Raw genomic sequence first — 26,884 nt, forward strand, 5'->3', positions numbered from 1 at the left:
AGCCTGGAGCCTGCTTTGGATTCTGTGTCTCCCTCTGTCTCTGCCCCTCCCCCACTCATGCTCTGTCTCTGTCTCCCAAAAATAATAAATAAAAACGTTAAAAAAAGGTTTAAAAAAAAAACCCCAAACTATGGAACTTGTTAAAAAGAAAAAAGAATGTCGTTTAGAAGCCAAGATACACACACACACACACACACACACACACACACACACACACACACACACACACAGTCATGTCAGGAATTCACGTGTAACCAGGGAGACCTTACAAGCCCTGAGAGAAAACATGGGTGAGGTCTCCTGGAGCCTCCGTGGGGGGAAGGCTGAATAACAACGATATTTATATATTGTTACTGTAATAACAGTATTGATTTCAAGGAATCGGTTTATGGTTTATGCGACTGGGGAGGGGGGAGGGTCTGGCAAGTCCAAAATCTGTAGGACAGGCCAGCACAGCTGATGCTGTAGCCCGGGGGGCAGAGTTTCTTAACTTGCCCCAACGTAAGGCCTTTCAACTGACCGGATGAGGCCCCCCCACATTATCAGGGATGACCTCCTTTCCTTAAAGCCAACGCATGGGAAGCAGGTCTCCGAAATTCCCCAGCAATGCCCAGATTGGTGTGAGATTGAATAACTGGGGGGTGTCGCCCGGCCAGGCTGACACAAAACCGACCGTCACACTGTGCTTTGTGTCACAGCTGTTCTCAAAGGTGGGTTCAGAGGAGCGTGCGTCGTCTCCCCTCATCCAGACTCTGGCCCATTACACCCACCCACCGCCACCCACTCCCCGTGGGCGACCAGTCTCTCTCGTCTCTGCGTCTTCCTTGTATTTCTTTTGCACAGGTCAGCCGGTGTACGAATTTTTCTCTCGCATCCTTTCTTACGTGGAGTGTATTTTACTATAGATATTCTTTTTGCACTTTGGTTTTGTTTCCTTTTTTTTTTTTTTTTTTAACCTAACAGCGTATACTGGAAATTAATTCTTACCAGTGCATGGAGAACTCCCTCACTCATTTTTACAGCTGGATAATATTTTGAGAGAGAGGGCGTGCATGCACGAGTTGGGGAGGGGCAGACAGAGAGGGAGAGAGAGAATCCCAAGCAGACTCTGCACTGTCAGCACAGAGCCCGACGCGGGGCTCGAACTCACGAACCGTGAGATGGTGACCTGGGCCGAGAGCGAGAGTCAGACGCTCAACCGACGAAGCCGCCCAGGCGCCCCGCCTCGTCTTCCAAGCACTTTCCTGTGGACAGGCGTTTGGTGTCCCCGGTATTTTCCAATTTCAGATAGCGTGGAAGGGCACAGTCTTGAGCACCTGCACCTTCTTGCTGCTGGAGCTGTACCTCCAGGGTGGCCGCCTGGCATCAGAACCACGGGGTCCGAGGCGAGAGCACATTTTGGGAGGCACTGCCTGTGTCCCCCCAGAGGGGCTGCGGCCTCGGCGTCCCCGCTGGCGGTGTGTGAGGGAGCTTCCCCGCCACCGGCCGGCGCCCTGCGTGGTCAGGCCTGCGTCCTCACCATCTGATCCGCGAGAGACGCTGTCGCCTTCCTCCAGGGACGAGTTCACCTTCTGGAGGTTTAAGGGCCGTTCACCGATCTTTCCTGTGAATGCTTGTTTGTGTCCTTTCCCAGTTTCTGGTCCTTTGTAAAGAATTATTTTATTTTATTAAATGGATTTACTTTTAAGTAAACTCTATGCCCAGCGTGGGGCTCGAACTCACGACCCCGAGACCAAGAGTCGCGGGTCCACCGACTGAGCCAGCCGGGCGCCCCTGAAGAGTTCTCTATGTTAGAGACATTAGGACCGTTGTCTGCAACACACGTGAGATGTATTCTCCCCGCCTGTTAGCTGTCTTCTGACTCTGTTTCCCGTGTTGCTGCTGCCCCGTCATCTTGTTTCCATCCAGCTGTGTGCGTCAGTGTTTTGTCACCCCCGGGTCTGAGTCACGGCTGGAAAGCCTTTCCCCACCCTGAGGTTCGAGAGGGATCCCCCATGTTTTCTCTTCAGTCGCTGAGCCATCTGGACTGTATTCTGCGGCGAACCGCAAGCAAATTCTGTCTTTCTCCAGATGAGCTGCCCAGTTGTCCTGTTTATTCGTGAGCCCGTCTTTGCCACTTTGTTCTATGTAATGCCCCTCTACGCTTTGCACCTTCATAAACAGTCCGTGTCAAACCTTCTTCATATTGCCTGCCTGTACGACATCAGTTTCTCCAGAACCACCAGTGGGACTTCACTGCCCACCGACTGCTCACTGACCACATTGTTACAGCTAGTGTTTGTTAAGCACCTACTGTGTGCTGGGCACCGTGTTAATCAGTTAACACGTGTCGTCTCATGGAAGTAAGCAGCAGCCGCGGGAGGGCAGAACACTTGTAATCCCCACTCTGTCTGCCCAGGGTCACAGCTGGCAAGGTCTCTTGGGGTCCAGAGTCTCAGCTCTTGACTCTCCCCAGGGGCACGAGATGGCTCCCTCCTGGTTCTCAAGGGTGGTGTGGCGATGCTCTGTCTTCACAGAAGTGGGCGGGGGGAGCGGGTGAATGACGGCCTTTCGTGGCCATCTGAGCACTGCCAACATCCAGGGGGTCTGGTGAGGTCCGTCTGCAGTGGGATACCAAGTCTGGTTCTCGAGCCAAGGGCAGACTTTCCAGAGTCCCCTGGAGCCGCAGAGGTCTGGGGCAGGCAGGCTTGTCCAGATGACTGGGTGGAGATGAGAGGAAGGACCCAGAGAGAAGACCAGGCACGGGCCAGAGAGCCATCAGCATGAAGGAACACAGTGGCCAGCAGACGAGCAGGACCCCGAGGTGGAGGGCCCACAGGCGGAGAGCCAGACAACAGGCTGGTCCCAGGGAATTCTCCCAGCCCGGGCTGGAGGGCTGCAGGCCAGGCAGGTGTGGGACAAAGGGGCAGGTGCTGGGAAAGACCCCGCCCTCAGCCAAGCGCAGCTGGCGATGTCGGTGGGATGAAAGCGGCAGAACCGGGCAGTCGCTGGGTCTGGGATCCAGGCCCACCTAAAGCTGGGGGTGGACACCCCTAAAGTCAGGAGGCCAGAGGTCCCCAGTGCCTGCCGCCTGAGGTCATGGCTGTCGTAGCAGCTGGGCTGGGCCCGCAGGTGACTGTGATCCGGCAGAGGGAAGTTCTGGATTCTACTCTGAAGTCAGGATTTAAAACAGCTGCCGAGGACACGAGCCTTCCCACCAGGTGACAAATGCGAGAGAGGCAGGCTTCCCCAGCATGCACGGTCTAGAGAGACGTGGAGAAGGTCCCCTGCGGGCACACGGGGGGCCGGCTCGTGCTGGCTGGCGCTCTGGCTCCCAGGCTCCCAGCTCCACCTCAACCCTGCTTCACTTAGGACCTTAGATGGAAACGCTGGGTTATTTCCAAAGTACTTCTCAGCAGCACTGTGCCTCTTGGCTCAGAGATAGAAACTTCTTAAGAAAAAGCGAAGGGCTCACAAGAGCACTCAGGCCACACTCCAATAAGAGGACAGTGACCTGCTGTGGAATTGTGGGTCTGCTTTGTTTCAGCATGGAGCTGACCCTGGGACCAGGGCTGTCCAGCATGGTTCTGCACGTAAATGGGTCCATGACCCCGGACGCCGACCCCCGCTCCTCCAGTGGGAGCTTGGCTTGGGGCTGCTCCTGAGTCCTTTGTTTGGAGATGCTTGGGATTTTTCAGGCTCCCCTGGTGTCTGACCTGTCCCCGTACCAGGCCCGCTCAGGGCAGATGGGCTCCGCAGGGCGGGCCCAGCCCGTGATTCCCAGGGGCCAGCTCATTAAACTGCAGGCCTGGTCTGCCAGTGGAAATGTAATTTAGAGCATTAACTGGGAAGACAATCTAATTTGGGGAGCTACAGAGAACATGGGAAAATGTGTCATCAGAAACTCTCATTTCCAGAGAGGTTCCTGTGGGTTTTGGGGAGGGAGAGAAAGAGAGGAACAGAGAAGGAGAAGAATCTCCAACATGAGGAACTCAAGTAGAAACTGGTTGGTTTTAAAGTCCCCGCATGTGGGATTTCCGCCCCCCCACCCCCCCAAGACAAAAACTGCTGGTGGCTTTGGGAGGCCGGGAGCCCTGTCCACTGCCCCCCTTGGGCTCTGAGGCATCACGGTGTTCACAGGAAAGATGTCAGAGAAACAGGTGTAGAACTTCCATGATCTTTCATCAGAGAACCCACCTCACCCTCATACCCGTCCAGGCGCCCCTCCTGTGCCTGCCCTGAAGCGTGTGGATTTATAAATGCCATCTGGGTGGCCTCAGCACACGCGGTCTCCCCGGCCCGCCTCCCTGGGGAATCCCTCCCCGCCGTGCTGACCCTGCGCTGGGCACAGAGGGCCCACTGGCCAGTTCCGAGGAGGGGTCCCCAGCCCTGCCAAGTGGGGAGTGGCCCGGTGTGTTAAGCAAAGGACACAGAATAAATGTGTCCCCGGCCAGTGCTGGGGATTCTGCCATGGGCACCCCGCCTAGGGACTCCAGTCCTCGGACAGGGCCCTTGACCCACCGCGGGGTCTCTCCCAGGGCGGCTGCCATTCCCTCTGTGCCTCTGGAACAAAGGGCCTTCTTTGCGGCTCCCTTAAAATCGCCGAGGCAGGAAATTCTTCAGGACTCAGCGGTGATATCAGGACAGCTGCTTTAGTTTTGAATTGCAACAGGAACTGAAAGGGAGGCATCTTTCTGAAATCACGGAGGTCTCTCTGGGACAGTGGCTGGTGTCCTCCGAGGGATTCTGGTTGTGCTCGGCCCCTCTCGCCAAGGCCCGGATGGGCCGTGCCCCGGGCGCTCGGCAGGCCGTTCTCCAGAACCTGCGTCCCACCCACTGGGAGCTCCCGGGGCTCCATCCAGTTCCCTCAGGGGTCTGTGGGGCTGCGCCCCTGCCCTGGCCCCCAGAGGCCCCGGCACAGGTGCCCATCCCCCACCCCTCTGGCCGCCTGGGCGGGGGGAGTCCTTCAGGTGTCTCCAGAGCACACGCTCACAGCCCCCAGCCTGGGCGCTGGAATCCTGACTTCCGGAGGCCTGCGTGGCCCGGCTCGCCCTGCAGAGGCTGGTTCTGCCGAGGCCCTGCCTCCTGCTGCCCGGCCGGGCCTCAGCCGGGCAAGAGGTGCAGACACAGCTTTCCAGGGCGCACTTGGGCGAGGGTGTGTGCCGTGGTCCGTCACAGCTCTCCGCACCTCTGAGCTGCTTGCCGGGTACCTTCCCCTCCAGTCTTCTTGGTGCCCGGCCGTGGAGGGTGGGACGTTCTCGTGTTGCTGGTGTCAGCAGCAGAAAGGAAGGACCAAGGACCCCCCCCCCCCCCGCCCAAGCTCCCAGCAGCCACCCCTGGAATTTGTTAGGCCAAGGCTGTGACAGGGAGGCATGACGGGACTCAGAGTTTGCCGGGTGGGCAGAGGAAAGGGGGGGAACCCTTTTTGTCCACCCTGTTCAAAGACAGCTCCTCAGGCCCCCACCTAGGTGGGCATCTTAGCAGAGCTGCTGGGGGCGGGGCGGGGGGGGGAATACCGTATGCACCACCACGACCCCACAGCAGCAACCTCATAGCTTTTGGGGGTGGGGGAGGGAGGCAGAGGCCTGCCAGGCCCTTCTACCCTGTGTCAGGCACTCAGCCGCGGCTGACCTGGGGGAGGGCTGGGCCAGTGGGACCAGTGCTGTGGGAGCAGGGTGTGCTGGAGAGGGAAGCATTTGTCTCGGGCTTTGTGCGCCCAGATCTGTGCCCATAGAAGAGCAAGGTAAGGGGGTGGAAAGGTCTGGAAATCCACTGTCCTCCACCACAACCCCAGAGCCAGCCCTGGGCAGGCAGATGCGGGAGAGGAGTCATAAGGACACGAAGTGTCATAGGGACACGCTCGGGGGAGATCCTCAGGTGGCTCGCAGCCCCACCCTGTCCCAGCTGCATCACCTCCTGGCAGCCAGAGGAATTGTCTTCACTTGGGGGGGCGGGGAGCCCTCACGGACAGCGGCAGCATTTCGGTCCGGAGCTGCCTCAACCGTGTGCCTGCCTCGTGGAGGGTTCTCGTGACGGTGTCAGAGGGCCTGTGCCTGTCCACCTGTTGGCCTGGAGGTTTGGGGGAGTGGGAAGGAGGAACCCCACTTCCTGCTTGAGAAAGCTCCTGGAAAAATGTGTCTGCAGAGGCCACAAGCCAGGCAATCCCCCTTGCGGTGGGGGGAAGCCAGAAGCTTCCGCTGGCCACACCCAGGGGCCACGGCACCGTCCTCGGCTTCCCTTCATGTCCACTGCCCGAGTCCTTCTGGCCCCGGGAGAGGGCACAGATGCTTCCCCAGACACGTGTCTGGGAGGAAGTCAGGCCTGTGTGTCAGTGTGAAAGGTCAGCGGCCGGGCGACACTAAGCAGATCCTGGCTGTGAGCGGAGCGGGCAGGTGGGACGTGTCCTGGTGACGGGGACTTGTGGCCATATCCCTTCCACCCCCGCCTCCGCCTTGGACACGCTGCTGTGACTCCCCGCTTCCCCACGGCCAGGAAAACCCCAGACACGTCCAGGCTGTGCAGACAGGAGACTGCTGTCCGGGGCCGGGGGGCCAGGCTCGCTCACACAGGGCTCCCCAGAGCCCGCTCACAGGCGGCCCCCCCAGGGCCATCTACACTGAGGGGCAGGGAGCGTGTGGTGAGAGTGATGAGAGGTAGGGGTGCAGCACAGTGGGTGTCACAGCAGATGTCCCCTCCTACTGCTGACCCTCGGCCCAGTGCTCACCCTGCCCCCAGGGTCTCCCAGGACCCAGCCATTCATCAGTCATTGTGTTGATGGGCATCTTTGGAGCACGCTTGGGGCCAGCGACGCTCAGACCACTGTGGGGGCCTCCGGGGAGCTGTGGCACCAGGCGGCAGCCCTCCTTCTCCGGGCAGATTTTGAGGACAACCTCCCCCAGGGCTCACAGGACTTCAGCCCTGGATGCTTATGCACAGGGTTCCCCGTGGCTCCCACTCTGGGAAAGGTGCCTCTTAGGTCTGAGTTCCCTCTTCTCCCAGCTAAAACACGGAGGACTCACTTTCTTAAAAATACACCCCTTTTGGGGCACCTGGGTGGCAGTCAGCGGAGCCTCTGACTTTGGCTCAGGTCATGATGTCGCAGTTCGAGATCAGTTCGTCATGACCTTCCAGGTCGAGATCTCACAGATCTCACAAACCCCGTATCGGGCTCACTGCTGTTAGTGCGAGCCTGCTTTAGATCTCTCTCTCTCTGCCCCTCCCCTGCTCTCTCTCTCTCTCTCTCTCAAAAGTAAATATTTTTTTAATGTTTTTTTTTTCATGTATTTTTGACAAAGAGAGAGACAGAGCATGAGCAGGGGAGGGGCAGAAAGAGAGAGAGAGAGACACAGAATCCGAAACAGGCTCCAGGCTCTGAACTGTCAGCACAGAGCCCGACGCGGGGCTCAAACTCACAAACCGTGAGATCATGGCCTGAACTGAAGTCGGACGCTCAACTGACTGAGCCACCCAGGCACCCCAAAAACAAATGAACATAAAAAAAAAAATGGGACGCCTGGGTGGCTCAGTCAGTTGAGCATCTGACTCCAGTTCAGGTCATGATCTCATGATTCGTGAGTTCAAGCCCTGCGTCGGGCTCTGTGCTGATGGCTCAGATCCTGGAGCCTGCTTCCGATTCTGTGTCTCCCTCTCTTTCTGCCCCACCCCCGCTCACACTCTGTCCCTCTCTCTCAAAAATAAATAAACATTTAAACTTTTTTTTTTTTTTCAACGTTTATTTATTTTTGGGACAGAGAGAGACAGAGCATGAACGGGGGAGGGGCAGAGAGAGAGGGAGACACAGAATCGGAAACAGGCTCCAGGCTCTGAGCCATCAGCCCAGAGCCTGACGCGGGGCTCGAACTCCCAGACCACGAGATCGTGACCTGGCTGAAGTCGGACGCTTAACCGACTGCGCCACCCAGGCGCCCCAAAAATAAATAAACATTTAAAAAAATTTTTTAATAAAAAAAAAGAAAGAAAGAAACACTCCTTTTGAGTAGCAAGAGAAGGTGAGTGTACCCTCACTGCCCGGGCCAGGTGGACGTGGCCTCGCTTAGTGGCCAGAAGGCCAAGTTAACACGCCCTGGTGTTCCCACCTCAAGTCTGTTGAGCCTTTACCAGGTCTTTGCGATCGTGAATGATGCGGCTGTGAGAGCTTTGGTACATACGGCCTTCTGTTTTGAACTAACTTAAGAATTCTTGCAAATGGACTTAACGTGCCATGGACGTTCTGAGGTTCTCATAGGTTTTGCCCCGTTGCCCTTTTAAGGAATTGTACTCCTTTCTATTACCAGCCGCATATGAAGGCGTTTCCTCACATTCTCATGAGCCCTGAGTTTGCACAGATTTTCTGTTGGCAGGTGTACATGAGATTTCCTCTTGCCCCATTTGCCCGCCTTTGGCCGTTGGGAAGGCGAAGTGATTCTTCTGGAGTTGTTTTGCAATTTGTTTTTTCTCAGGTGCAGATCATCTGACCATAATCTTTGCTACCTACCTTTTGAGTCATTGGGAGTCTTTTAAGTCTGATTTTGCGAACTCTCGAACATGGTAGAGGTCAGCTGTGTGTCATTTTTGTCCTAATCATCTTTTCTTCAAGTTTCGCTTGTGTTTATTTTGGTGACGCTTGTCTCCCGTGTTTGATTTAGTTCTGCAGTTCACGTGTGTGCCCTCACTCGCTCCCCAGAGGTCTGGAATTCAGGCACAGTCCTGTCTGTTGCAGAAATTCAATTGTCGCAATTCCAAGGGAGTCACATGGCCACAGTATTATGTTCTGTTTCTGTTTAGTCGTTATGTGTTTTGAAATAACATTTGTCTTCTTAAACACGCTAAGTAGTTACATTAAGACATGAATAAAATTTACTTCCTCCCTACCTGGATTAGGCTAACATAATTTGTTAAATAATGTTGCCTACCTCCATAGTTTGGTTATGCTTGATTTAATACTTAGTATGTTCTTGTGTGCATTAGAGTAATTTCAGTTAATTTTTTACAAAAAAATTTAATGCTTATTTTTAAGAGAGAGAGAACGAATGGGGGAGGGGCAGAGAGAGAGAGAGGGGGACACAGAATCCGAAGCAGGCTCCAGGCTCCGAGCTGTCAGCACAGGGCCCGATGTGGGGCTCGAATTCACAAACCACGAGATTGTGACCTGAGCCGAAGTCGGACACTTAACCGACAGAGACACCCAGGCGCCCCGGCTCACTTCTTTTTTAACGTTTATTTATTTATTTTGAGAGAGAGGGAGAGAGCTGGGGGAGGTGCAGAGAGAGAGAAGGAGAGAGAATCCCAAGCAGGCTCCACAGTGTCAGCACGGAGCTTGATGCAGGGCTCAAACTCACAGACGGTGAGATCATGACCTGAGCTGAAACCAAGAGTCAGACACTTAACCGACTGAGCCACCCAGGGGCCCCGAGAAAGCCCACTTTTTTTCTGTCCATTATTATAGGTCTTTAGAAAACAGACTATGTCTTGCATTGAAATGTCTTTTTAAAATGTTTTGGCTTTCACTTTTATCATTTGCTTTCCCCTCTTTTTACCTTTTCAGAAAAATACTTGCTTCTCTCGCGAGGTAGAATTTAGATGCTGACGACATCATTTTTTCTCACCCCCCCCCTTTTTTTTAACATAATAAAGGCATTTAAGACCATGTTGTTTCTCCCTCGGGACCTTCTTCACCACTTCCTGCAGGTTTTGAGATGTCTGTTTTCTCGTTGTATTTTCTTACCACACAGTTATTGTCTTTCTTGACTTTCTCCTTCAGACAGTTTTTCTCTAGGCAGGTGTATTTTAATTCTCAAATGTTGCATTTCCATTTGGTTCTTAAGCTCTTCTTCTCTTGATAGAGTGATAGCACACAGAGTGAATAGTTTCTACTTTGTGTTTTTGTTGAGATTTTCTTTCAGATCTCTCACACTAAGACCTTCTGTAAACACACCACCAAAACTTGAAAATGAAAACGTTCTGTTCTTTCTATTTCATTCCCCCCGAAGCAGTGATTAACGCTGCACTGTCATGCCATGCAGCTTCTTTACAGGTTTCTGAACTTTAAAAAAAATTTAATGTTTGTTTTTGAGAGACAGACAGAGCGTGAGTGGGGGAGGGGCAAAGAGAGAGAGGGAGACACAGAATCCGAAGCAGGCTCCAAGCTCCGAGCTGTCAGCACAGATCCCGACAGGGGGCTCGAACTCGTGAACCTTGAGATCACCACCTGAGCTGAAGTCAGGCACTCAACCAACTGAGCCACCCAGGTGCCCCTCTGAACTTTTTTTTATGTTTACTTATTTATTTTGGGCGGGGGTGGAAGGGGCAGAGAGAGAGGGAGAGAGAGAATCCCAAGCAGGTTCCATGTTGACAGTGCAGAGCGCATCTCGGGGCTTGAACTCACGAACCGCGAGATCATGACCTGAGCTGAGCTCAAGAGTGGGATGCTTAACCGACTGAGCCACCCAGGCGCCCCTGAACTTTTTGCATATGATAATTGCAGTAGTGGATTCTTCGATCCTAATCGTGTCGGCATTGTTTCCATTTCGCTTTTCTGGAAGGCTTTTATGCATATCTTTTTCTCTACTTTCATAGCATTTAGACTCCACGGTATCCTGCTGCATTGACTGTGAAACACCGTTACAGCTCTAGGCACATGTGGTAGTTTTTGCTCTATGTTGCCCTTTGCCTCGTGTTAGCACAGAAGCACTGGTCTGTCAGCTCCTCGAACTTTGTCGTTCTGTGTGACTTACGTCTCTTGCCAACAGCTTACTGCTGGATGTTACATTTTCATATAACATAGAGTTATATATGTTATATAAACTCTATAGAGTTTCATATAACAGAGCGACGAGCCTTGTACCAGAGAAAACGACACCGTATTTGTCCTTTCTGTTCGATCTTCAGGCACGCCGTTTTTTGTCTTGATTTTTTACATTTCCACCCTGATTTCTTTTTTCTTCGTATGGTTAGAACATAATGTCTTTTCTTTTCTCTTTCAAGTGAGGTTGACGACTGGAAAACTCTTTTTCACTCAACCAGCCATGAAATGAAACACATCCTCTGATTCCGTGTCGCTTTTCTTACCGTGGCAGACCACGTGCTTTGGCCTCCCCTTGGTGAAGGGACCAGAATCCCTGGGTTTTGGGCCTCCTCAAATTTCGCTTTGTGTCTGTCTCTCTCTCTCTTCTTTGATTTGAACTAATGTTCTAAAACCTGGTTTTTCGGGGCACCTGGGTGGCTCAGTTGGTTAGGCGCCTGACTTCTGCTCAGGTCATGATCTCGCAGTTCCTGAGTTCGAGCCCTGCATCAGGCTGTCTGCTGTCAGTGCAGAGCCCATTGGATCCTGTCCCCAGCTGTCTTCACCTCCCCTGCTTATGCCCTCTCTCTCTCTCTCTCCCTTAAAAATAAACACTTAAAAAAATAATAAAATAAAACCTGCTTTTTTCCTTCCTATCCTCTATTTTGCTTTTATTTTTTACACTGCGTTGTTCTGACTTTTGTCAGTAATAACGCTGGTCTGAGAGGTCTCGGTTACTCACATCTGCAAATAGCCTGTTAATTCAAACACGTCTTACTATTTTTAACCCCTCGTTCCCTTTCACGTGTGTCTTTTAAATTCAGGCGACTATGTGAAGCAAATCCTAGAAATAAAGCCTTATGAGTAATCCATTCCCAGGAGTGAAACATTTCTACAGAGCTTTCTTTCTACATGAGTGACAGCTTGGCGGGGGGGATAGATCTGTGATGAGCAGCCTTGTTTTCTGAAGCTCGCGTAGCTTTTGTTCCGTCGTCTCTGGGTTTTTATTATGTGGTCAGAGAAGGCAGAGGGATTTTTACTGATTCGTTAAGTGTGGCCTCTTCCTTCCAGAGTGCCTGCTTGCAGGTGGCTGGACCCAGGGACCGGGAGGGGGCAGGGAGGGCGTGGGGCGGGCAGGATGTGGACCCACGGCCCCTGAAATTAGGGACTGCCCTCTGGGAGGCTCTGGGAAGCTTTCCAGACATACCCTCAGACCCTGGGCAGCCAAGACCCCCAGGGGCACAGGCTGATGGGCAGTTTCTTTGGGTGCAGGCCGGGGGAATGTCAAAGACCCCCTCCAGAAAGCCAGGTGGGGTGCAGGTCCTGTGACATTTATTTCTCTGTCTTCCCGTCCTCCTGGGGTTCTGGGCTGCTCCACGGTCCGAGCATGTCTCCCAGGGTGATTTTGAATCACAGAGAAGCACCTGTGTGGACAGCCCTGCCCTGCCCCCTACAGTGGGTGTCGCCCTGAGCTGCGACCTCCGACCTCCGTAGGATGGGGGCAGCAGGGGTGCGAATGGCGGAGCCTCCTAGACGAGGCAGCAAGTGGGCAGGACGTGCGGGTGGGGGTGAGCCCGCTGCAGGGGCCCCCGTGGGGAGGGCAGAGCAGGGTCCCCGGGGAGTCCAGTGGCATCAGGGGGACAGAGTCTCTTGGGCAGGACAGGCAGAGAGCAGCGGGACTGGGGTGGGCTGCTCGGAAGAGCCCTTCCCTCCAGTGGCCCGCGTGGCTTCACAGGGATAATGGCCCCAGGGTGTTCGTGTCCAAATATAGCGCCCCGGCTGTCCGCCTAATCCTGGGACTCGGACACGCACACACCCACCTCCCAGCAAGGGTGCGAGCGGCAGCCTCACCTTCCTAGACCTGGTGTCTGCACGGGGGTCCCCGGTCTCACCAGGGGCCACAGCTCAGTGACCAGCCACAGCTCCCTAGTTCTCAGACGCCTGCCGGATCTTACAACTACAGATCTCTCTCCGAGCTGCCGGCCCCAGGAGCCCGGTTCGTGCCCCAGCCTGTTCTCCGAGGAGGCCCTCGCCCGCCCCGTGAGCCCTGTCCGTGGGGAGCCTGCCCTGGCAGCCCCCGGGGCACCGCGTCTGGTGCCAGAGCCGTCTGCACGCAGAGCCAGGAATGGATTTAGAAACCTCCGCTTGCTCCTGGCTTGAGCAGAGGCACCGGGAGCTGCCGGGCACGGAGCCACAGAACAGGAGCAGAGGAGGGAGGCTGAGGAGGCAGGCCCCGGGTGGGGACGGGGTGGCCAGGACACCTCCTCCCCAAAAGGGGCTTCCGGGGACGAGCAGGGGAGACAGCTCCCTATGTGGAGGAGCCAGGCAGACGTGGGTCAGACCCCCGGGCCACCTCCCTCACTGCCACCTCAGGTCACCCACGCGGGCCACCTCGGCGGCGCCCTGTCTTTAAGGAGAGGGTAGGAACGCCGGCTTCTAAAGCTGCTTCTCGGAGCGCCACGTCCATGGGATGTATGTCCTAGTCCCTCCTGTCCCGTGTGGAGCAGAGAGCCCAGCCATCAGCAGTCCCGTGTGGAGCGTTGCCCTCGGCTCTGGGGGATGTGTGGGCGTCCACCCACACCTGAGAGGGTCCCCGTTCTGCATGCCCACGGCTCCCTGGATGGCTCCCGTGTGGCCTCCTGAGTTGCAGGGTGCCCATCGCCCAGGGAGACGAGACTGTCCCCCGGGCCCAGCAGCACGTGCTCCCGGCAGGAGCCCACGGCCCCTTGTGCACAGGCTGAGCAGCCCGGCCACAGCAGGACAGCTGGAGAGGAAGCGCCCGCCCCCCCGTGTGTCTCTGCAGCCCTGGGTCCCCAGCGCCCCGTCTCCCAACACGGTACCTGCAGCCCCCACGGGTCCGCTCCCAGAGCCGCGGGCGCTTCTCTGCAGGCCGGCGAGTAGCTAGTGCTCAGTGTGTAGACCCAGCAGAGGGAATGTTGGAGCCATACTGCGGCCTGACTGGTGCCAAGCTCAGGAAACGGGGGCTCGGTCGAGAGCTGCCTGGTGTGGGGCGAAGCTCTGTCTGCCGACACTGGTGTCCCCTCAAGCGACAGCAGTCGCCTTGACTGGTGACGTCCCCCCTCCATGGGTCTAGGGGAGCAGGGGGCCCTCGTGTGCGTTGCCTCCCTGGTCTCCAGCTCAGCCCTGGGGCCATCTTCCCGGATGCAGATGGCACCGCCCAGGGACGCCAAGTCTCCTGCCTGAGGACTCACCGCGGCCTGGCGGGTGGCATCCTTAACGGGGCACCTGGCGGGGGTGGAGCCTGAAGGGAGCCGAGCCCCACACCCGCCTGGAGGAAGGGGTGCCCCTCCCCATTCCACACATGGCCCCGCGTGGCCCACACACGTTGCTTCCAGGTGGCCTCAACCAGCCTGGATACAAAGCTGCGGAATCTTCTCAGGGAGTCTCCCGCTGCTCCCCCAAAGTGAGCCTCTGGGTTCCAGGTCCAAGGGTGGGCTGTGGGGCTGGCACGGGGACCCAGGGCTCTGCACGTATGGACCGTGGGCCTGTGCTCATGAGACCTTGTGTTTGGGGACCTTGGGCCCAGCTGCAGACCCCGTGTCGAGGCAGGCATCGCCAGAGGTCCCCAGGGCCCCTCTGTCCCACTCAGGACCGCCCAGGGTGGCCCAGGCGGGAAGGGGCAGCGCCCTCCTCTGCCTCCTGGCCCAGATTTGAGGAACCGGGGCTCCGGGTGGGGCCCGGTGAGGGCTGCAGAGTTGCAGGCACATCAGCCTTGGGCACTGAGCCCTGCTGTACGCCCACACGGGGGGCAGGGTTCCACGGGGAGCCGAGAGGAGCTGCCCTGCCCTCCTGAGGTCACAGGCCAGCGGGGACACACAGAGCGGGCAGCTGCAAGGGGCTAAAGAGGGAGGGAGCGTCACGGGGCCCAGAGGACTCAGCCGGGGCAGGGACCCCAAAAGTGCCAGGCCCGAGTCCTGGGTTTGAGGAAATACAAGTCCATAGGCAGGGGGCCAGGGAGCCCAGACAGAGGGGGTTTCCAGACGGCAGCCGTGGACCTCCCCTGCCAGGCTGCTGTAGAAGCCCACTCCTCTCTAGAAGGGGAGCCATGAAATGCTCTCCCGCCGGGGGGGGGGGGGGGGTCGTGGAGCAGGTCATTCCTAAGGGGGACTGGAGGAGCAGACAGAAACAAGGTGTGAGAGGGGACAGGTCCAGGCTCCCAAGGCTGAGGGTGCAGGACGCAGTGTGGGGGGGGGGGGGGGGTCACTTCCAGAGGAAACGCCCTCAGGGCCTTGTCTGCGCAGCAGCTTCCCAGGCCAACGCCCGAGAACTGACGCGAAATGCCCCCAGAAGCCTGTCTTTCGCTTCCCCATCGTGGGGTGTCTCGGGGAGGGGAGAGCCCGGCTTCAGGCCAGGAGAAGAGAAGCCCAGAGCCCAGCGGGGTGGGAAGGCGGAGCGGTGGCCAGAGGAAGCCACAGAGGGCTGTCCCGTGTCTTGTTTTCCGCAGCCCAAGAGCGGCGGGGTCCTTCCAGGCCCCCCCTGAGCCCCGTCTGCTGACGCACGCCCTGGATGGGCCGCGGGTATTTCTGGAAAACTGTCGCCTCGTAGCCAGCAGAGAAAACCCCGGCCGGTTTCCATGTGTCCCCTCTTCCCTGGAACCCTCCCGAGGCTCTTTGTTCTCTGCTCAGTCCTGTTCTGTCTTTCCTGAGAAAATGGCATCTGTCCACCTGGCTCAGCCGGTGCCCGCTGGTCAGGGGGGTTCGGTTTAGCCAGGGAGCTGGCATCAGAGATGTGACGTGGGATTTCCCTCCACCGTTCAGCAGGCTTTCCTGGGCAGCCTGTCGAGGCGTTTGCGTGCCGTGTGGACCGGAGCGTTGCTGCAAACCTCACAGCGTGGGCACGCGGCGTGCTGTGAGTCTCGGGCAGCGATGGCACTGCCGGTCCCCTGTGCCCCCTAGGGTAATGCGTTTGCCAACATGGGCGGGGTCCCTGTTCTACTAAGGAGTTACACTGTCAGAGGAGCCTCGGAAAAATTCATCTCGAGGTACGCATTTGCGTGCAACGGTAGCCACTGACGTCAAAGCCTTCTGTGTCCGAGCACCCTGGCGGGTCAGCCCTGGGCCAGCAGGGAGGCACGACTTCTAGCGCTTGGCCTCGTTGGTCTGGCCTGGTTCGCTCGGATCTGTCTGAGCTAACTGGCCGAGGGAGGGCTCGATGGTCTAGCATCCACCTTCCCGCCCCCGGCTGCAAACCCCAGGTGTGTGGAGTGAGTTCCAGGGGCTCCATTGACTCAGCAACCCCCCACCCCCACCACCCCCACCCCCAGCCCAGCACACGTTCCCAGGCCGGTGCCAGTGAAATGTTTTAAATCAGTGACCAAGATGTCCTCCTGCGTCCTTCTGCGGCAAGAAAAACAAAAGATGCCCCGTCCTGTGTTTCCTCCAGGCCGGAAGGCCGGCCTCCCAGCTGGCTCGTGCGTGGGTCTGCGGGAAAAGTACAGCACGAGGACTTGCTTAGCCACCGCCAAGGCCGCTGGCCCCTCCTGTCCGTGGTCGGAGGCCCCTTGTAGAGACGAGCTGGCCTGGCATCCTCACTCCACGCCTGGCGCGGCCTCGGGCAGGCCGGGTCACCGCGTGGCTTTCTGTCACCAGAGGAAGTGGCCCCAGCCCCTCCCTGCTTCAGAAAGGCTCCATGTGACTTCGAAGTCTTGGGTGGGGGCCCCGAAACGAAAGGCGGAAACCACAAGGGAGAAGACAGGCCTGACCGGTTAAGAATGAAGGAAAGGATTCCTGCCTGTGATGAAAACGCCCCTAGGGTTCCAATCACCCAATGCGTGCCCTCGGTTTCGGAGAGGTTTTTACCACGTTGAGAAAAGAACCTGTTTGTGGTTTACAGGGTGGTTTGTTTTTCATCAGAAATGAATGTTGAGTCTTATCAAATGCCTTCTCAGCTTGTATTGGAACGGTCTCGTGTCCCTTTCCTTGGACACGTTGAAGTATGATTTTATGCTAAGTTTGAAGCATTCCCGAAATGAACGTGGCCTTAAGGTGCTCTGTAGGCCTGGCTTAAATCGGCAAACATCCTCTGTCGTACTTTTGTGTCATTGGTAAGTGAACGTAGAGGACATCTGTGGCTCCAGGGCACGTGGGCAGGCCGTCTGGAGAGGACTGGGATCAGGATTTGCTGACCCTGTAAAAGAACGGGGGAACTCAGCGTCCGCCTCTGTGATCTCGAGAATTTGAAAGAATTACCTGAGTCCAGCACCTTTTGTGGAAGTAATTCTCTAATTACATTTTTCATTCTTCTCAGATTTTTTATCTTTTAAGTCTCTGTTTGGTCATTTGTAGTTTCCCAAAAAGCAGGCCAACTCAAGGATTTCCCAAACTGTAACATACATTTTTTTGTATGTTACTCTCCTATACTTTGGGTAATCTCCTTCCGGTGGTTTTGTATATTGATGTTTTCTCTCTTTTTTTTTTGTTTTTTCAGACTACATTATCCAGAGATATGTCTGGTTTCATTGTTTTCTAAAGAATCAGCTATTGAACTTACGTATTCATTTTACTTCTTAAAATATCACTAAATATTACTTTTTAACAATTTTGAGTGCATTTGAATTATTTGCCCTTTGAAAAGTTTTATTTTGTTGTTCTTTTAAAAAATGTCTTGGGGCGCCTGGGTGGCTCAGTCAGTTCAGCATCCCACTTCGGCTCAGGTCACGATGTCACGGTTTGTGGGTTCGAGCCCCGCGTCAGGCTCTGTGCTGACAGCTCGGAGCCTGGAGCCTGCTTCAGATTCTGTGTCTCCCTCTGTCTCTGCTTCTCCCCTGTTCGTGCTCTCTCTCTCTCAAAAATAAATAAATGTTAAAAAAATAATAATAATAATAACAAAATGAAATTTAAAAATGCCTTCATTTGGAGACTTCACGTATTTTCATATCATTTTGTGTAGTAATAAGATAGTTTACAACAGTGGATTTTTCTCATAATTCAGTTTTGCCTCTATCCCCTTAATTTTTACACGTAGCACGCCGTTGTTTTCTTAATAGTCTCTGATCAAATTAAGTTCTTGTTTGACTTCAATGTTATATGCATGCCCTTTCATTTCTAGAGACTTTGGGTTTTTTTTTTAATTTACCCTTTTCTTACTAATTTCTAGTTTTTAATATTGTAGTCAAAGAATACTGACTTAGAGTTTCCACTTTGGGAATTTGTTGTTTTTCTTTGCTGCCTAAATAGAGTCCGTGGACTTGAAAAGCTTGTTGACCGTAGACTGGAAACTTCACATGCAGTCCCTGAGTCAGGCTTCTTCACTTGGTACTGGTTTTAATTTGCTTAGCCCCGAAAGGGGTGTTAAAGTCCCTAGCGTAGGCGTGCCTGGGTGGCTCAGTCGATTGAGCAACCGACTTCGGCTCAGGTCATGATCTCACGGCCTGTGAGTTCGAGCCCCACGTTGGGCTCTGTGCTGACAGCCCGGAGCCTGGAGCTGCTTCGGATTCTGTGTCTCCTTCTCTCTCTGCCCCTCCCCCACTCGTGCTCTGTCTCTCTGTCTCTCTCTCAAAAACTAGGGGCGCCTGGGTGGCTCAGTTGGTTAAGCGTCCGACTTCGGCTCAGGTCACGATGTCACAGTTCGTGAGTTTGAGCCCCGTGTCGGGCTCTGTGCTGACAGCTCGGAGCCCGGACCCTGCTTTGGATTCTGTGTCTCCCTCTCTCTCTCCCTGCCCCTCCCATGCTCATGCTCCGTCTCTGTCTCAGAAATAAATAAACATTAAAAAAATACTAAAAAAAGAAAGTCCCCAACATGAAGGCGTGGTTGACTCCGCCTTGTGCCGCCGGCACCTGTAAGTGATCTGTACACCGCGGGGCTCTCATACCGCTGTCTCCGTGTGAATGGGCTGTGCCGTGGGCACCCCTCCTGCTGGCCTCCTGTTCCATACCCTCTCTTCCTTCAGCTTTGGCTCCCCTTTGCCCCTGAGGTGACTCTGTCAACAGGGTAAGTGGGATTTGGTCTTCTTCTTACACTGTCCCCGTCCCCCCATGGTGCTTGCAGGCTAGCTGTTGAGACCAAGAGCGAGGGAATCATCATGTGAATTAAAGTACAAGGACAAAGTAAGACATCTATGAAGGAAACCCCACTTTACCAGGAAGCCGAGTGAGGTTGAAGCATCAAAAAAAGGCCTCTTTGAGGAAGTGACATTCGAAGGAGGAGCAGAGTTGGCCTGGTGAAGATGGGGTTAAGAGCCTTCCGCGGAGAAAGAACAGCGTGTGCAAAGGTCCTGAGGCAGAAGCACCAGCCAGTGTAGCTGGCCTGTGGCCGGTGAGAAGGAGAGGACATGGCTGAGGGTGGGGGCTACGTGAAGGCTTTTGAATTCAGCACGAGGAAGGTGCAAAGATGCGGATAGTGGGCTGGAGGTCAGGAGGAGGGCAGGGGTGACACAGCCAATCATGGACTGAGCGCAGGGGTGCGGAGGAGACAAGAGGGAGGGATTTGGTGGCCGCCCCTGACCAAGCTGGGTGGAGTAGAAGAGAAGGGGTGCAGAGAGGCCAAGGCCTCTGGCCCGAATTGTGAAGGAAGGTGGACGCTGGTATTAGCAAGGTGGGTCACAATAACCCACCAAGACAAGTCACTTCTGCCTACTCCTGGACACAGTGACAGGGCCACAGGAGGGCAGGGACACCCCTGGAGGAGGTGGGGAGAAGTCCATGACAACTCAGGGGCTGGGCAAGGGCTCCCAGGGGCTGGGAGCTGGAGCCGGGGGCACGGGCAATCTGGAAGCCAGGTGTGGTGACAGCTGGATGTGGACGGGACCCAGCTTCCGATGGGGGTGGGAGGGTCACAGCAAGGGGTCTGCGGAGTGTGGACGCCCCTCCCTCCGACCAGGGAGGTGGGGAGGACCGGGGAGCCTCTCCGGGCGGGCGAGGTCGCTCCAGGCGATGGAGGGGAAGCCTCAGGAGCCCGGATGGGGGGTCCTGGGGGATGTGACTGCACGGGAGGAGCTGACAGGCGGGAGAAGCGTCCCCAGGGGAGGAGACCACAGAGAGGAGGTCCCCAGGAGGGGCGCCATCTAGTGGCCTTGCCCTTCCTGCAGGGGGCCTGCTGGAACTGGAGGGGCCTGGAGGTGGCTGGTAGGGCGGGGTTAGGCACCCAGGGCTGCGAGCCTGAAGGGGGAGGTGCAGAGAGCGGGGAGGCTTTTAGAAGCCGGTTCTTTCCTGGCAGTCCCGTTGTTGGCTGTTTTCCATAATTAGAAGTTCGCCGTGAACATCTTCTTACACTACTTTTGTCTACATTTTATGTTATTAATTTCAGATAATTCCCAGGAAAGAAATACTGGGCCAAAGGGCATCCACACTTGTGAGGTTATTGGCGCATATCGCTGAATCGCTTTTCGGGAAAATGTTTACCGGTTTGTCTTCTGTTAGCAATGACACAAGGACCTGCGTCATCTCACGGTACCTTCCCCAGCGCCAAGCGTTATTTTTAAATTTGGACATTCGCTTCTTTGTTTTTCTTTGTTTCTTTTTTTTTTATTTTTTTTTTTTTTATAAATTTTTTTTTTTTTCAACGTTTATTTATTTTTTTTTGGGACAGAGAGAGACAGAGCATGAACGGGGGAGGGGCAGAGAGAAAGGGAGACACAGATTCAGAAACAGGCTCCAGGCTCTGAGCCATCAGCCCAGAGCCTGACGCGGGGCTCGAACTCACGGACCGCGAGATCGTGACCTGGCTGAAGTCAGACGCTTAACCGACTGCGCCACCCAGGCGCCCCAATTTTTTTTTAATATTTATTTATTTTTGAGAGAGAGAGAGAGCGTGAGCAGGGGAGGAGCAGAGAGAGAGGGAGAGACAGAATCCGAAGCAGGCTCCAGGCTCCGAGACGCGGGCTTGAATTCACAGACCACCAGATCATGACCCGAGCCGAAGTTGGACGCTAAACCGACTAAGGCACCCAGGCGCCCCTCTTTGTTTTTCTTAAAAGCGGGGTCAAACTTTTTCTGGGCTGTGTATTAGTCATTTGTATTTCCAGAAGGGCTGTTTAGCCAAAAGCGTCATGGGTACGGCTCTGGGTCTCACACCCACCTGCCCGCCTCGCCAGCTATCCGAGAGCCTCCCCGCCGTGTCATCAAGCATTTTGACAGGCCCGTTGGGCCAGCGCGGGGCAGTCACATTCACCCCCAGCTGCTGCTCCCCACGGCAGGTGCATGGGGCTGCGGGAACCCACGGTGGGGGGGGGGGAGGGGCGCGTGGTCCCGGGTGGATGGGTGAAGCTATTGATGCGGATAAAGTGAACCTAAGTCCAAAAGCGGTTCCTCCTCGGATTTTGGATGCTTAGACTCAGGTGGCCTGGTCTGCTTTTGTTCAGGTTTGTAGAACGAGAAGTGACTACTTTATAAGCCACACACCAGTTGTTCAGAAGGAAGGGATGAGGTCACATCCACTTATTGAGCACCTGCTGTATGTGGGGCCCTTGACCTCATTTCACTTGATCTGCCCAGTAACCCTGCCAAGTGGTGTCTTCATTTGCATATAAGGAGGCCAGGGCTCGCCCGGATAGGGGGAAGGCGATCCCAGGATTACTCGGGATAGGCGGCGGGGCTGGGATTTGAATCCAGGTCTTGGGGCGCCAGGGCCCCAGCTCAGACACTCCACATCAGGACCAGTCAGGGCTACCTGGGGGACACCAGCGACCACAGTGTCCCCCAGAGCAGACACCTTGCCTGGGGCAGGAGTGGGCATCAGCCTTCTTGCCAGCGAGGAAACAATCATAAGTCTTGGTGCCGGGAGCCTTGACTTGGGACCCAGACATATTGGAAACTCCCACCATCGTGTTCAGGAACATTCCAAGCAAAGTTTGCTTAAAGGCCCAGAATAGAAAGTCCTTGCCACACACACACACACACACACACACACACACACACACACACACACACACACACAGGATAACTGTTTGGTTATGTGAGGACTGAAAATAGAGGGTTGAGGCGAGAATATTTTTCATGATTATTTTGGGCCCTTCAGTCAGTACTCTGTTCTTCTGAAGACACGAATGTCTACACTCTGAGGGGAATTCTCTTATCACCCCCTTGCTGACAGGGCTCCAAATATTTATTGAAAGTTTCAGCTGTCACTTCTGTATAAATAAACAGGATGTGGACGGCTGACTGCATGTTGGAGATATTTTTAGACGGCGGTGGCTTTGCAAACTAGAAGATAACATTTCAAGGAGAAAATGCCTGATCCCAGAATAGCCCACCCCGGGCGCTCAGCCTCCGCGTGGCCTCCGCGTGGGGTCTGTAGGGTCTCATCTCCTGGGTCAGGGGCTCCTCCCTCTCCTGGCCGGCCGGCCCAGGGGTGGCGATACCTCTTCCTGGGGGTGTCCCCGCTCCACCCCCAGGCACAGAGGAGGGGGGGCAACGTTTAGGATGGCGTGTCTGTCCTGCCGAACCCCAGAGACTACTGGCGGGCTTGGTGGGTCTGAGACAGGGGAGAAGACAGGTCGTCCAAACCAGTGCTTGTGACGCGTGTCCCCGTAGCTGATCGACACCCAGCTCAGAAGGCTGGACTTTGGGCTTTCACATTCAGCACTTACCGTGGGCCAGGCACCTGATCCGTGCTGATTCATTTCTTCTCACCGTGAGACCCAGCCTGGCGTGACTTCCTGTGGCTCTCTCCACTTCTGTTTTGACTTGAAACACGAGTGCTTGTTCTCTTGGGAAGACCGCACACCCCGTCGGGCACGGGTCCCGCACACGCCAGCTGCTGCCGCCTCGGCCCGCTGTGTCCCTCCTGGGGCCCCACCCTCCCAGCCCCCCCACGCGGACCGAGGAGGGCCCGCGGTCCCGGTGCACTCGGGGCAGTGACTCAGCGATTTGGAGACCACATAACGGGCGCTGCGGCGGAGGGGTGCTTGGCCGCTGGACACACCCCAGCCTTTCCCAGCGTCGATTGGATTTCTAGCTCAAAAGTCAGAAAGTTCCAGAAAAGGATCTTTAAACATCTTCATTTTGACGGTATCCGTTTACTGCATCTGTTATACTCCTCTGAATGAAAAACTAACATTTCTGGGGTGCCTGGGGGGCTCCGTCAGTTGAGCGTCCGACTTCGGCTCAGGTCATGATCTCGCGGTCCGTGAGTTCGAGCCCCGCATCAGGCTCTGTGCTGACAGCTCGGAGCCTGGAGCCCGCTTCGGATTCTGTGGCTTCCTCTCTCTGCCCCTTCCCTGCTCATTCCCTCTCTCTCTCTCTCTCTCTCTCTCAAGTATAAATAAACATTAAAAAATTAAAAAAAAAAAAAAAAAAAAAAGAAAAACTAACATTTCTTAAAGCACAGGTCTTCTGGCAATGAATTCTCTCTCAGCTTCTTTTTGTTTCTGAGAAAGTCTTTATTGGCAACTTCATGTGTGAAAGCTACTTTTGCTGGGTATGGGACTCTGGACAGACGGGGCTGTGTTCCCCGCCGTTAGTCACCCCATTGTCCCTGGCCTGCACAGTCTCTTGTAAAATGTCTGCTGAGACCCTGCCATTGCTTCGTTGTAAGTGTCTTTTTTTCTCTGACAGACTCTAGGATTTTTTTTCTTGGAAGTTTTTTTCTTTATCTTTGGTTTTCAGATGCTTGTTTGACCGATGGGTCTGTGTGGTTCTTTATTTGCTGTTTTGCTTTTTGCCCTGTTTGAGGTTCTCTGACCTTCTTGGATTGGCAGACCGATATCTCACTGTTCTGGGAAACTTTTCAGCCATTATCTCTTCAAATACTTTTTCCGCCCCATTCCTTCTCCTCCTCCTGGGGACTCAGATTACAAGTTGGACTTGATATAACATTGATAGTGTTTTTAACTCGCCACAGGGATGCTCTGTTTTTTCTTTCTGTGTTTCGGTTTGGGGAATTCCTACTGACCTGCCTTCAGGCTCACTCACTCATTCCTCAAATGCCGGACCTGCTGATGAGCCCATCAAGGGAATTCTCTCCGATACAGGGTTCATTTTATTTCTAGCATTTCTCTCTAGCTTTCTTACAGCTTCATGTCTCTGCTACAAGGCTCTGTGGGTGTAGATTAACTGCTTTCTCACCCAGACCCCTTGTCATGATCATCTCCTCGAAGTCCCTGCATAACAGTTTCAACAGCTAGGTCATCAATGAGTCTGATTCTGTTGATCATTTTGTCTCTTGGCAACGCGTGGCTTGGGTTTTGTTGCTTCTGAGTGAAAAGTTCGTAACTTCGTATCTGAATACGGAACATTCGTGGAGAGAACGTCAGAGACGGAGGCGACTAGTGTTCATCTCTGGCAGTGGGTCACCCTCTCCCGCCAGGCTGTTGGTGTGGGGTTGGAGTCCATCCTGTGAGGAACCGAGCTGGGTCTGGGGTTCGTGGCCGCCGTGGTCACTTTCAGAGCACCACAGGCCTCCATACCGGTAGCAATGGCTGCCACCGCCTTGCGGTCCCAGCGGGGGCTGGTGAATCGTCCTCAGGGCGGTGTCCCACCCTGCACGCCTGAGCCCGTCTCTCTCCACCTTGTCCAGGTAGCAGACAGTTGCTGCTTGCGGTTCTATGCTGGGGACAGAGCCTCAGCTCAGACAGGCCACATGCCTTCGGGCCGCTCCCTGCCCTGGGTCCGTGGGATCTTGGCTGGGAGATTCCTGCCCCTCTGTTTGGTATCATGCAGGATCCCAGGCCTGCTCTCCCGAGGGGGAAGAGTCTTTCCCCTTCCTCTGTCAGCCCTAGTGCGTCTCTCCTGTGCCCTGGCACCGACAGGCTGTGCCGTCCCTCCCTCTGCCGCTGAGGGCGTTTGCTCCCCAGGCGGGGAGGGTCTGGGAAAGCGGGAAGGGCTGTGGTCTGTTCCTCGCCATCAGCCACTCTTCCTGCAGGGGTCACAGGCTGTCGATTCTTACATGAGAAGTATTCAAGAAACGTGCGGTGTTTGTGCCTGGCCCCAAGGGACAGCCAGTCCCCTGCCTGCCACTCATCTTTCTCACGAGCACCCGCTGGGAAAAAGTGGGGAGTCACAAAACCACCGGGGTGTCTGGGGCCCCAGGAATTCCAGACTGACCTTCTAGGCTTAGTCGGTCTTTGCAGTCTGTCAGTAGTGGGTTTCTTCTGATGTCTGTTGTTCCCGTGCTCTGCCCCAGGCGGGACGGTCCTTGAAACAAGTTACTTCGTTGGTTTGTGGTCTCTACTCTCTGACGGACTCCAGAAAACATAGGGTTTTGTGGTTTCTTTGGCTTTTGTTGTTGTTGTTGTTGTTTTGGGATTTTTTTGTCTGTTTGTTTTACAACTTTCTACCTGCTAAGTAGAAGCAGAAGGGACTCATCTTCTGGAAACCGCATCTTAATATCCCCCAATTTCAATCTTCATTTATTAAAAAGTAATTTACTTGGGGTGCCTGGGTGGCTCAGCCGGTTAAGCATCCGACTCTTGGTTTCAGCTCAGGTCACGATCTCACAGTTTGTGGGATTCAGCCCCACGTCGAGCTCTATGCTAACAGTGCAGAGCCTGCTTGGGATGCTCTCTCTTTCTCTCTCTGTCAAAAAAAAGTAATAGATAAAATTTTTTAAACGGTTAAAATAGCAAACACACACACACACACACACAAACCCAAACAAGCAAACATGATTTCTATTTTACCACAATAAAAAAAGGACCAAACAGCCGACTCACGCCTGCCACGTTCCAAGTACCCTTCTAGGCACTGGGACTGCAGAGGTGAACAAAACAGACCAGATCCCTGTCCTCAGCATTTCCACCCAATGAATAAAATTAAGATGTGGCTCTGCACCATGAAAGGTGATGAACGCTCCGGGAGGCTCCAGCCGGAGTGGGGGAAGGGGGTGCTGGGAGACCAGGCCCGGTGGGGAGCCCTGCCTTCCAGGCTGGGTGGCCTGCCTGGGGGAGGGGACAGCGAGGTGCTGGAGAGGCTGCGGATTGGTGCCCTGACGGCTTCTTGAGCCAGGCCGCCGTGGGAACGCGCCCGACTGGCCCCCCTCGTAGGCTGCCCCGGCAGGTGCGTCCCGGTCCCTGGAATCCCAGAAGCGAGGAGGGACGTCCCCGAGCCCCAGCCCGCCTTCCAGGGCGTGGGCGCCTGCAGGACCTCCGGGAGCCCCCACAGGACCTTCCAGGGCCTTCCTCTCCCGGAGCCGGCCGGGCGAGGACCCCGGGGGCTGCTTGGCGCCAGGGGGGGGGCGGGGATGGGGCGAAGAGCCCCGGCCGGGTCCTGCCTCGGGCCTCTGCCCGCGCGGGGGCTAATGAACACTTTTGCACCCGCAGGAGCTACAAACTGCTCACTGACTGCACCAGGCACGTGGCGGACCAGCTGGGCTGCTTCTGGCCGAATGCGGCCGTGGACAAGTTCTTTGTGGCCGTCCACCGGCACTACTTCAGGAACTGCCCCGTCTCTGGCCGGGCTGTGCGGGACCCGCCCCGAAGCATCCTCTGCCCCTTCATCGCGGTGCCCATCCTGGTGACCCTGCTTGTGACAGCGCTGGTGGTCTGGAGGAGCAAGCGCCCGGAGGGCGTCGTGTAGGCCTGCAGTCGCGGCGGGGGGGGGGGGGGGGGGGACAGGCGAGAGCTTCGGGCGCCCTGACGGCAGAGTAGGCCCCAGATCCCTTGTTTTGTCCCCCAGGAAGAGCTAACAGGATTTCGGAATGGCCGTGGCGCAGGCGTTCACCTGAAAGCCCCCTGGCTGGAGATCGAAGCGACCCAGGTGGGGACCCCAGATGCTAGGAGGGAGGGGGAGCCTAATTGTCATGATTTCTGGGGAGGGTTCCGACCTCTGTCTCCTGAGGTTCCAACCTTCCGCCGAACCGGGATAAGTGGCTTGTGATTCAAAGGATGTCCTCAAGGGGGCGCCCGGGTGCTCAGTCCGACTTCAGGTCATGATCTCATGGTTCCTGAGTTCGAGCCCCGCGTCGGGCTCTGTGCTGACAGCTCGGAGCCTGGAGCCTGCTTCGGATTCTGTGTCTCCTGCTCTCTGACCCTGCCCCGCTCCTGCTCTGGCTCTCTCTTCTCTCTCAAAAATAAATATTTTAAAAAATGAAAAAGGATGTCCTCGAATTTGGGGAGCGTCGTTATTTCGGGGTATGGACCACTGAGAGTAGAAAGGTGGGAGGAACACTAACCCCTTCGGATTCCCCTTCTTCGGTCACAGGGACCTTTGTGGGGATGATGGTGCCGAGGCG

General features: G+C 55.4%; 1 protein-coding gene across 3 annotated transcripts in view; it reads left to right on the plus strand.

Annotated features, from left to right (window-relative positions):
- The window catches only part of RAMP1 (receptor activity modifying protein 1), a 51,498-nt gene that overhangs the window by 19,269 nt on the left and 5,345 nt on the right, over positions 1-26,884 (plus strand). Inside the window, exon 3 of one of the 3 annotated variants that reach the window (XM_045481922.1) lies at positions 25,974-26,602. The exons of the other annotated variants lie outside the window; for them this stretch is intronic. Coding sequence (XP_045337878.1) covers positions 25,974-26,229 — 256 coding nt within the window. The 3' untranslated portion in view covers positions 26,230-26,602. Of the gene's footprint in view, positions 1-25,973; positions 26,603-26,884 lie in introns of those variants that run through there. 3 annotated transcript variants of the gene reach the window in all.

The sequence above is a fragment of the Leopardus geoffroyi genome, chromosome C1, assembly GCF_018350155.1.
Source record: "Leopardus geoffroyi isolate Oge1 chromosome C1, O.geoffroyi_Oge1_pat1.0, whole genome shotgun sequence".
NCBI classification, from domain to species: Eukaryota; Metazoa; Chordata; class Mammalia; order Carnivora; family Felidae; genus Leopardus; species Leopardus geoffroyi.